At 32.7% G+C, this 12,116-nt stretch overlaps 2 protein-coding genes across 3 annotated transcripts in view; one reads left to right on the forward strand and one right to left on the reverse strand.

The window, feature by feature from the left end:
- The window catches only part of LOC100159918 (protein timeless homolog), a 9,871-nt gene extending 6,561 nt beyond the window's left edge, over positions 1-3,310 (forward strand). For both annotated transcript variants that reach the window (XM_016807460.2, XM_008188524.3), the window contains exons 16-22: positions 445-526; positions 613-811; positions 879-1,104; positions 1,168-1,265; positions 1,338-1,557; positions 1,629-1,945; positions 2,013-3,310. In XM_016807460.2, coding sequence (XP_016662949.1) covers positions 445-526; positions 613-811; positions 879-1,104; positions 1,168-1,265; positions 1,338-1,557; positions 1,629-1,945; positions 2,013-3,230 — 2,360 coding nt within the window. In that variant the 3' untranslated portion in view covers positions 3,231-3,310. The remainder of the gene's footprint in view (positions 1-444; positions 527-612; positions 812-878; positions 1,105-1,167; positions 1,266-1,337; positions 1,558-1,628; positions 1,946-2,012) is intronic.
- Positions 3,210-12,116, reverse strand: part of LOC100160633 (glutamate--cysteine ligase catalytic subunit) — a 17,258-nt gene continuing 8,351 nt past the window's right edge. Inside the window, exons 3-12 of the mRNA XM_001946972.5 lie at positions 10,473-10,658; positions 9,666-9,838; positions 7,470-7,624; positions 7,314-7,376; positions 6,501-6,697; positions 5,531-5,702; positions 4,817-5,014; positions 4,575-4,748; positions 3,944-4,125; positions 3,210-3,849 (exon numbers count right to left, since the gene is read on the reverse strand). Coding sequence (XP_001947007.1) covers positions 3,675-3,849; positions 3,944-4,125; positions 4,575-4,748; positions 4,817-5,014; positions 5,531-5,702; positions 6,501-6,697; positions 7,314-7,376; positions 7,470-7,624; positions 9,666-9,838; positions 10,473-10,658 — 1,675 coding nt within the window. The 3' untranslated portion in view covers positions 3,210-3,674. The remainder of the gene's footprint in view (positions 3,850-3,943; positions 4,126-4,574; positions 4,749-4,816; positions 5,015-5,530; positions 5,703-6,500; positions 6,698-7,313; positions 7,377-7,469; positions 7,625-9,665; positions 9,839-10,472; positions 10,659-12,116) is intronic.

Genomic DNA, 12,116 nt, shown 5'->3' on the forward strand with positions numbered 1-12,116 from the left:
GTTCTTCTCTATGTGTTGTGGAATTTTAGTAATTCTACTATAAAAACAGAGGGAGCATAGTTGTCCCGCGCAAAACAGTTTTTGCTATGTTGTGCATTTGTAAGACGAAGACAACGCATGCGGGCATAGCGTCCTCTTAAGTAGTACAAAAAATATCAGTAATTTGAAAATATAACCTTTAGGTATATTTAAAAATTCTAAAAATCAAAATTTAAATAATTGTATTTTTAAAGGATAAAATAGTGTCAGGAAAAATGTTTGGGGCCTTCGTATTTCATTATGGAGCCCTGTAAAAAAAAACTGATCCACGGGCCTTTGATATGGCAGGCCAACACTGATTAACATGCTTGAGTTTGGACCATTCATACGTCTTAAGAACTCTTAAAAATAATATTGTCAACTTATGTTGATATAACGATGTATACAAACTAAATTATTTTTTAGATGAGGAAGAAGATGATGAAGAAGAGTCTAGTCAAATTAGAACAGAAGAAGCAAATTTTGAATTCATAGATTTTGTAAAGAAGTTAGATATTTATTATTTTAAATTAATGTTTTTCAAATTTTTAAATAGTAAATTTTCATTTTTAAGTTTTAATTATTATTTTTAAGATTTGCAAAACCGAAAATTTTACAAAACTGCTGTCAACTCTTGAAAGAATTTGATAGTAATTCTACATATACCAATCATGCTATAGTGAAACTTCTCCATCGCATTACATATGACTGCAAGTATAGTGCTTTGATGTTTCAAGCTTCTGTTTTTCGAGTTTTTCAAAAAATATTTTCGTCCAAAAATCCTAATCATAAAGTAATTATTATTAAAATTTTAATTTTAAAATAAACTTTTTATTTAAGATATTAACAATCTTTTTTAGGAATTAAAACATTTTGCTACATTTATTATGAGAAAATTTACGGAAGTAGCAAAAAAAAATAAAAAAGTTTTTATGGAAATATTGTTCTGGAAAGAATTAAAAACCGCGTTTGAAATTGAAGAAGGATATAATTCAGATCAAATCCCTAAAACAAATTGGAGCGAGGAACAAGAAGATGAGCTACATAGATTACATGAAGAATATACAAGAGATATGCCCGATGAAGGTAAATAATATTTAGTACAGGATTTCAGTAATATCAATGTAATGGATTCTATTGTTTTTGTAGATGAAGTGGCTTGGATATGCAAGAACCTAATTAGACAGGACCGTTCAAGAATTAGTGTTCTTAAAAAACTCAAACAACTTGAAATCATTCCAATAAGGGTAAGAATGTTTTTAAACATTTTAGATATGTAATTCTTTAAGTACTTTTATTTTTATAGTTTTTATTTTCAGAAAGCACCAAAAATCATAAGAGAGTTTTCTGAAGCTGAAATTGTACAAATGACTCAGTTATTCCAAGAATTTAAAGATGCAAGCAATCCAATACATTTAATCATGAATAAATTAGATGTAAAACGTCCAAGAAACCACATAATTGATAAGATGCTTGAATTGGGTTTAATTAAAGATCGAGACGAGCTGAGAAAAAAAAAACCTAAGAATTCTAATAAATGTACTCGATGATAATTATTTTCATTAATTTAATTTAATAATAATAAATGGTTGTTTTTTTGTTGTTTGTAGCTAAGAAAAACCAAAATAATTCGAGCGATGAAAGTAATGATGATTTGGATTCAGATAATGATGATACAGAACCTATTTACCATAGCTTAACTTCTGTTTATGTATTGAACGCTATTAAAAAAGTAATTGATAAAGATATGAAAACAGCTCTATTGTGGTTGGTTGAGAGCTTAGACGAGGCTGCAAACGATTTAGATGTAGACGAATCTGATATACCCCTATTGCCATTGACTGATGAATGTATGACAGCTGTTAATGATATTGATTTTCAAGAAATGATGCAAGTATTAGGCATACATAAACCGTCGAGTATTCAGGTAACACATACAATAAATCCAATAATTATTGTTTGATCAAATACTAAAAAAAATGTTTACTTAAAAGGAAACCTATTGGCGTATACCGGGTAGATGGCAAGCAAATGATATCCGCCAACGATCCACAACTATCACAAATGTGATTGAAGGCAATTTCGTGGCTGATGACTTGGCTAATACAAACGGAAGAGTTGATGACAGTAGTGATGAGGATGTGGGAGCAACATTTGAAAGGATAAGAAAATCTCTGGCTCAAAACAGTGTAAAGGATGATCGGAAAACAGTAAATACATCTTTAAAAACTAACTCTTCAAAAATTATAGAAAAATCCGATGTTTCTGACTTTAGTAAAAATAAAATTGAATTCAACAAAAAAATTGGTCGTAATAGAAAAACATTTTTATTAGAGGATAGTGATGTTGAAGATGATGTTACTCCTATAAAAGTGCCTTCAGATGATTGTAACAGTGGAGTTAGTGAACATAATTTTTCGATGAAAAAATTATTAGAAGATAGTGATGATGATGACTTGGAAAATAGCATTGTTTTGAAGAAAAAAAAGAAAACCGTGTTTGAAGACAGTGATGAAGAAGATAGAGAAGCTATTCTTAATCAAAATATTTCAAAACAAGTTATTAGTAACCAAAATGTAGTTTCTATGAAAACCATAGTAGAAGTAGACATTAATGCAGACAACAGTGATGAGGAAAATAATTTTCTTTCAACAAAAGAGAAAGCAAAAACAACCTTATTAGAAGAAGTCACAGATATTACCACGAGATCTCAATTAAATAGTAGCGACGAAGAAGGTTTTGATAAGAATCTTAAAAGAAAGCCATCGTTGTCAAACAGTGACTTAGAAGAGGAAATTGGTGACTTGGAAAATATTATTGTTTCAAAGAAAAAAAAGAAAACCGTGTTTGAAGACAGTGATGAAGAATATAGAGAAACTATTCTTGATCAAAATATTTCTGAACAAGTTAATAGTGACAAAGATAGTGAACAAAATGTAGTTTCTATGAAAACCATAGTAGAAGCAGACATTAATGCAGACAACAGTGATGAGGAAAAAAATGATCTTACAAAAATAAAGAAAGCAAAAACAACAACCTCATTAGAAGAAGTCGCAGATTTTACTACGAGATCTCAATTAGATGGTAGCGACGAAGAAGGTTTTGATAAGAATCATAAAAGAAAGCCATCGTTGACAGACAGTGACTCAGAAGAGGAAATTGGTGGATTTGTAAAAAAAACAAAATACTTCATTAATGATGACAGCGACTAAGCTTGTCGATAAACTTTTTTTATTTTCAAAAGTATACAATAATAATATATTAAAATAATAAACAGTTTTAAAAAAAGTAATATATATATATGTGTACCTTATTAATATAGGTATAATGTTTTTTTTTCCTAATAATTCCCAAAATGCCCTATTTCATCTCACGTATAATATAATATAATATTATGTTACTATTATTACTCAATTATACATACTATAAATATATATTATATACATACATAAGTATAAACATGTATAATATTAAATAAATTCTTATTATAATAAAATATAGTGTTATTCATATTGTTACCGATGGTACTTCAACAAAGCACGACAAAATTATTATTATTATTCAATAATATTATAATAGTTACGGTGTGCGTAAAAAAATATATCAGAACGGACAGGATAACGGTGATATAATATTATTATTATTATGAGCGTCATCTACGGAGTACAAGAATATACCTTCTGCACGGCCGGCGGTATTGTTTCCTTCGTTTTCGAGTTGGCCAGCAGACAGTCTCCCAAAAGTCGTGGACAGGAAATGCGACCGGACCGGATGCCGTCGGCCGTCATTAATAGGTCGTAATTGATCTCATCGCTGACGACGGAGTCGCGTCTGCCGGACAAAAATCACATGGTATCTCATTCGTATAACCGACTAAAATAATACGGTCGTAGGGGTCGCGGTGATATAACATTATCGTTCATACTTGTACGCCGGATGATCCTGGACGAACCGACGTATCCAGCTGGCCGTCGTGTCGATCTGGCCGGACGCGCGACGCGATATGAGCTTTAGGTACTGCTGGATGGTGCAGTGTGTGTCCGTGTCCACTTCCATGCTGGACAGGTAACTGTGGATCAACGGGATGAGGCCCGGGAATTCGCCCGTCTGAAAACACGTTTGGGTTTATTGGTTACGAGTGCAACTGCTGTGTTTTTGGTGGGACAATATTTGTAGACAATATTATTAATATCGAGTCGTTAATTTAGGGCTCGTAGGTATAATCATAATTATGTATTATATTATGCGCGGCGTCGAAACGGGCCGAAATGTGTAGGACATAATACGATATTAGTTCGTTCAATACCTACATGAAAACGCGTCGAGTCTACAACAAGGGATACATGACATTGTCTCGATTCGTCAAGGAGAAGAACGTGCATAGATAATTATTATGCAAAAAATAATTCGTAGTTAAATGTTGGCGATGCGCGTCGATCCGCTTTCTTCAAGTAGTTTAGACCACGCACACGAATGCATTAAACGAAGATGGTCCCGCGACTACCCCGAGCCCCAACTATACTGTGTTTTTATTGACCGATATGATATTATTATACTTTTCCGTTGATGATTTCGTTTATGGACATTTGTGTGTACGATGCATCGTCGTTGGAACTATTTACATTGACGTTCGCGGTTTTGGACGTAGAAGCAGCGATGTTCTTGCGAAACCAAAACTTTTCCGTCAGGGCGGCCGACCGCTTTTGAGCTTTAGACATATTCTCGTCCACCTGCAAGTGATGAGATTAATATATGTACATTTTTGTTATATAACGACGTAATGACCGACAAAACGTACTTTGCTAATGGGAATGAGGAAGTTTAATTGATACGACAAAATGACCCTGGTGAGTAGGACAACAAAGCACACGATCGCGGCGTTTTCAAAATCGGTCAGTTGCACTTCACACGGCCTGAATTCGACGCGCCAACCTATCGTTGACTTGGGCGGCGGAGGCTTAAACCGCATGGTCTGCCAGTTGGTCGACTGTATGTTCTATTATGTATCATATAAAATCAAAATGAGCACGTTCGTTATTATTTCGTTTTCAATAATGAAATAAATAATATAATATAATATATTTATACAAAAATGTGGGTATACCGTCCAAGAGAGTATTTGATTATATCTAAAGGGGGTCATAATTTTTTTATATGTTACAAATTGAAACTATAATTATATTAGAAGGTGACTCTATTATAGAGTACCTATAGACTGCAGAATAGTAATAACTATGCATCATATAAAACATTAACATCAGTTGCTTCAGATAAGCCCTTAGTTACAGGTGATTCACAAGCGTGCTTTCCGCGTTGCAGTAATATTATACTCGACCTTAAAACTTAAGGTAGGTAAGCAAATTCAATTGCGATTTTAGGAATTTTTATGTAATTTTGAGGAATGTTGTCCTGCTATAAGTACGCAAGAAAATATACATTATACACTATTTAAAAAAAAAAAATCAGTGAATCACCGCTGAGTATAGGTTTTATACATGGTGAAAAGACATACTTCGAAGTGATCCATCTCGACAGTATCATCTTGGTGCACTTTCTCGTTGAACAGAGATACTGTATCCCGGATGAATAGGTGCGCTACATGCTGAGCCATCTGGTGATCGATATCGGCACTCTTGAGTTTATTGTAGATCGTTTCGTCATACACCAGGGGCACGTCGTTAAACCTTTCGCAACAAATCAAAGAAAAACGTATGGTAAATATGTTTATGAAAAAAACTCAGTATTCGATTCGTTATTAAATTGTGTGACATTGAGTATCGACAGTTTATAGTTATAGTTTTCCCGAATATATCATAATAATAGTTGCAGATCACCATTCACCCGCTTGCTAAAGAGTCGTGGTAAAGCGCGGAGCAGGTGTTACACGTTTAGATGCAAAACTTCATATGCAATATCAAGTTTTTTTAACGATAATGCAAAAAAATATTAGATTACGCAAAAATATTTTTTTATCAAAAATTTTAATATTTCATTACGTTTATATATGCAAATTTAACCCTTGTAAAAACAAACTTGTCGACTTTATATTAAATGAACACAAATCAAAATTCCAAGTATCAATAATATTATAAATGTGATTAACATTATGATCCCAATTAAAAATTCCGCAACCGTGCAAAAAAAAAAATTGCTACACCATAACCTTTGACCGAAGTCATAATATGAACAATAAATGAACTCGATATAAAAAGGCGGTACACTACTATAAGGCTATAAACGTTTATAAATTAAAATAAGGGGCAAAGTGTGGAGCGATGGTTGGCGGTTGTCCAGTCACTAATGTGTGCTGAGTCAGATGTCGCAGGCTCCCGGATGGGTAACCACTAGGTTTTTTTGGTATAAATCCTTGCTCCAAATAAAAACACAGGTTTTAACCATACCAACCATCACCCCTACGGCCCACACAAACCTAATGGTCCATGTTACCAAGATCAAAAAAAAAAATTTAAATAAGTTCTCACTTTTCGCCTTGGCTCGATAGGTACAATGTGGTAGAGTCGTAACGCGATTTGGGTATAACGAACTTATCCGTGGTCAACGGCTCCAGTCCTCTTTCTTGTCGCGTACGGCAATCCACGGACCCAGATATCACATTCCAGCGGCAGTCCACGTCTGTAAGGTAACCTCGAAATACAGGCGATGCCGCCGTCAATGCTAACTACGACGACAAAATGAAAACGGTAAAAAGATATGTACGCATATATTATTTATTTCGTATACGTATGTACAACAGATTCGTAAATTAAAAAATTGATGGTTGCAATAACATTCACAGGGTGTATATACTGTATATACGCGATATATAGGTATAGCTGACAGCCGTATATAGTCACCTACACGGCTACACAAATACTCACACATATTATAGTATTTTCTATAGAGTTCTAGACAATCGTTTTCAAGACATTTATAAAACACCGACGGCGTACGCACGCATATTTTTATACTTTTATTGTAATACCATTTTGGGAGTTTAAACAATTACCTATACATTATAATATTACACATGTAACATTTTACCACGTTAAAGGCCTGTTTTAGGGAATGGCAGAACTCTTTAGAAGTGTGTTTTTAGTAATACCTCCCTTAGTTTTACACTATTATAATATAGTATACGAAATGATTTACGTAGAAAAGTGCAAACATTTGTTCAGTTATTAATAATTACAATATGGATATAGCCATAACAACTATATATCTATAAATACATTTACAACTGTGATTATCATTACTTAATTTTTTTTGCGAATTTAAGGGTTAAATTGTTGGCTCACCAGAATCGGACACAGTGGAGTGAGTTGATCGTAAAGAGTTCGGGCTTCTTTGATGCAACACGCCTATAACATTTTACAATCGAAAAATAAGACATTATTTTGTTCATGCAGCACTCCGTTAAAACGGTCTACGGTCATTATACTATTATTACGTACCTGAAACGTCATCTGTAAACAGCAACAACCCATCCCGAATGCCATTGCATCCATGTAAACGTGATCAGGCAGTGCTGCATTCAGACTGTCTGTATCCCCGCCGATGCTGATCAAATCTTCTTCGAACGGACTCGGAGTGTTTTCATCTTTGAATACTACAAATTAAAAATAAACACTATATTATGTATAAGTACATATTGTCACAGCGTAAATGACTATTTTTTTTATGAACCATTCCGTTAAAGTTTAATTTCATTTGCGTTCCGTATTACATATACCTACATAATATAATGTTATCATATATTATGATTCATAACATAGCCAAACGTCAAGAATGCATACAATTTAGATGGCCGGAAAAGGATGATGATAATTTATTTTTATTTTTTTTATTTATTTTTTTTTTTGCGGTAAGACCGAAAACATTGGGCGTAAGCCAAAATCCCTTATGGCTTGTAATAATTATATTTACATGTCTGCAAATTAATATTGTATAATATTTATATTTTATAGTTTTTAATTTTGAAGATAAATTATGTTCTTCCAAAGAAGAGGTCATAGTTATATTTTTATTCTTAAAAATAGTAATATAAATAGTATTTTAAATGTATAGCAGGTAGAATGGTAAAGATATACCAACTATACCTATATATGGTTATATTATATACATATAAAATACAAATATTTGAATAAAGAAACGATAACTCTAATAAGTATCTAATAATAAAAATAAATGAAAACAAAATTTCATTAATTATAATATTATGTGATCTATATAAAATGCAATCTAACCAACGGTCGTGCAATATATAGGTACGTCGTATGTACTACGCAACAGAAGCAGAACCTGAACGTAAATACCAACCGTCAACTATACTTACAACAATAACCTTAACATAGTAATATATTCAAAAATATCTGCAGCATATTATTATACAATTAAGATTAATAATTTTAAAGCTAGTGATTATTTTTCAATGAACACGTTTTATACATCAATAAATAATAATATATACAGCATTGTAATTCAAATTGAACATAAAAATGCATTAGAATATCACAATGTGATATTGATTTCCCCCCCCCCCCCTAGAGTCTAGATGGTCGTGAAAAAGACTATTATAAGTATTGAAAAACTGACGAATCATAATCATTCACACGTATAATATATGGTAGTGGTGACCTCTATCATGTATGGATTTATTGAATTAGTATAAACTATTAAGTGTTTTCGTTACATACATAGGTATATACTATATACATTTCTGTACAACCATTTTTGTCTAAATTATCTTTCAAACATGTATAATATTACGTATACCTATTAAAACATTTAATCACTACCTATCGAAGTTCTGAATAAGAAAAAAATAAAATCTGGAGCAGAACAAGAAGCAGTTATCGTCGGATTACGTATAATAATAACAAAGTATTTAAAAAAAACATATGTTTGTTTCACTTATAGCTATTATATGCTACTATAGCAAGTGCTTATATTTGAAAACGAATAGATAGGTCAAAACACTTAATAAAACTATACATTTAGCCTGCTATTACAAACTGCTACAGGGCCGCAGGGGGAACAACTCCGGGAAACAATATATTATTATCGTACGGTTATAATATTTCATTCGTCGAACACATGTTGCATCTTGCATCAAGGCAATGGTAGTTATAATATTCAACAAATCAAACGATACATTTCCGTGGCATATCACATTTCAAAATTAATATTCCTCATAATATTTATTCAATATATTTGAAACAAACACTTGTATCTTTACAGTAGGTACTTATACAATGTACAAACGCATACACGCCCGACCATGGTCACGTAAAACAACTCATATGACGAAAACGCAAATCTGATGATACAGACACACAGTACACCAAACAATAATCATATAATAATATACAGATATAATAGTCAGGTACTCAGATATGATTATATATTCATATGTACTAGGTATATATAACATTATTATACATCAGCCCCTGCAGCACTTACCGTTGATTCAGTCAACTATTTCTTCGCTAACGTATGGTCACTTTACAATAGTAGCCGTTAATACGAACGTTTAGGCTATTGTTTATACCGCTGACTCTCTCTATTTGTGTATGAGTGTGTGTGTACAACTTATGATGATATGTTATGAAATGTATATGTTATATATATATATGATTTAGTATATTTACTCGGTATGTTTATGGCCACTCGCTCCCCTCTCCGCTGACGTATGTTCCTGGTGAGCGTAGAGAACCTCGGATGCCCTTTGTAAATCGCCGAGTCCGGTATGAACAGCGAACGTGAAGGGCCGATCTTGGGTGTCGGCTGATCCACGGGCCACGTGAACTCTGGACATCCAAGCCTGCACACAAATGCGTCCCATATGCGTGCATATTTTGTTATATCTGTGCCTGGGCCATCTGAAACTACAAGCCCAAAACACCGAATCCAGTGCATAGCCTTTCTAACGTTCAATGAGTCCCTCATCCTCATGCCCACATCCCTCCCTGCCCGAAAAATATAGAAAACTTAAGCCGACCAAATTTACTTCCGATGAGATAAGTATATTATTATATACATAATCGCTAATACAAGTATAGATTATGTTAATCAACTTAGTCGTTAGGCGCGGTAACAATTGTTTCGATCTGCCGTCTTATGAAAAATGCATAATCCCGGGACGATAGTATAATATTGAATCTCTATGTGCGCGTATACCTCAAAAATCGAAATTATAAATAAATAACACTGTTTTCACTTGTCGCTGAATATTACATTCGAAGCTCTATTACAAAACCATCCCATACTACGATATAATAAAATAATCGATTCACGAAAGTAGAATATATAAGTATTAGGAAGTCGCCATAATACGTCTGCAATCTACCATCGATTATTTTAAACTCTTGCGACCATTTCGTATCAATAACGCGTCGATGGGGAAGGGGGACAAGCAAAAATAACAAGTCTTCTGTATATACTGCAGTTTTACATACCTTGGGAAATTTGTGATGGTCATCAGCACCTCATCCGGTCCGAGTAATTGTTGTGCTTCTTCTCTGCGGTACCGCATATTCGCTTCGACTATATTGAAATGGGCCAAGAGGCCACCATATGGTTTTCCAGGAGTTCCCTCGATCATGTAAGCTCCATATTCAGGCCTCCACAGCGATTTGACGTTGCTATTATACAGACACAAATACAATAATCAAAATGACGTATACGTAGACATGCTCACGAGGATACTAGGTATATGCACTTTCATAATAAATATAAAAATCTACAACCGTAGATACTAGGTATCTGGTATATAACAGTATTATAGGTAAAATATTGTATGACTGTATGAAGCTTTAAATTCACATCACATTGCATAACGCTTATAAGTTAGAAATGCGCCGATTACAATGATGATAATAAGGTACCTAATACTTATAATTTATAAATACAATACAAGTATTAATAGTATTATATTATATTATATTGTATTTTTTGCATTAGGTTATCTTTAACATTATAATTTATATAACTGAAAACCAGATGTCCTTGTGCCAATGCCCAGTGGTATAAAAACAATAGGTGGTCAAATGTATTGATTTGAACGTGTATATTTTATGGTAGGTACCTGTCCACCTCAGAAATTGTGTAAACACATGAACGCATGATAACACAAATGTTGTCCTAATAAATAACTATAAAAAAAACCTTATATTTCTATAATTCTATTACACCGCCTAAACGGACTGAAGTTATTTTATTTGCGTACGTGTTGCAACTTATATATTACATGATTTTGAACATATGGACATTGGACGTAATATGGTATAGATTATAGGTAGGCGGAGTGCACAATAGAGTTATCACAGGGTTAGGATATGTTTACGACTTTTTCATATTTTTTCTAAGTGGTGCACATTGCAGACCAAATTATAAATCCATTTGATATGGCATAAAAACAGATACCTACCTAGTACATACCTACATAGAATTTTATTTTGCATATTTTCAGGCATTTTTTAGCTATAAATGTATTTTTCTGGTTTTTGAAATGTATTTAATTTATTTTATAGGTCATTTTTCGTAATCGTTCACATTGTGGATAATTTTTTAAAATTTTAGATTTCTAAGAACATCTTACCTATATTATAAGGTTTAACATGTACAGGTGCACACATAGCTAGGCAAGTATATTATTATTAGTACCACAATCGCGTGAAACGTGATCAATGAATTATCTATTAAAAATGTGTAGGTAGTAAAATTTGAATGAATAATGAATACAATTTAGTAACGCATTTTATCATGTCATATTTGTTTGTTGTATGGTAAGGACATACTTTTATATTTTTTGGACATATTTACATGCATTTTTAGAGTTTTTAAGGTCATAAACATCCAAACCCTAGTTATCACTGTACCAGCAGGTTGTGTACTACTTAATAACTATTTATAATATATATATAGTTAATATTCTTAATTCTATACGTTTACGACGTTATAAATATGTTTACATTGAAATAATTAAAATAGCCGATGAATAATGGCAACTCGAGTGAGATCATTTTCACACAATTGCGTCATTTTTAAACTGCAGATAATATTGCATAATATATATATTTAATATTTTGTTAAATGTGGAT

This window comes from Acyrthosiphon pisum, chromosome A1 (assembly GCF_005508785.2).
Source record: "Acyrthosiphon pisum isolate AL4f chromosome A1, pea_aphid_22Mar2018_4r6ur, whole genome shotgun sequence".
NCBI classification, from domain to species: domain Eukaryota; kingdom Metazoa; phylum Arthropoda; class Insecta; order Hemiptera; family Aphididae; genus Acyrthosiphon; species Acyrthosiphon pisum.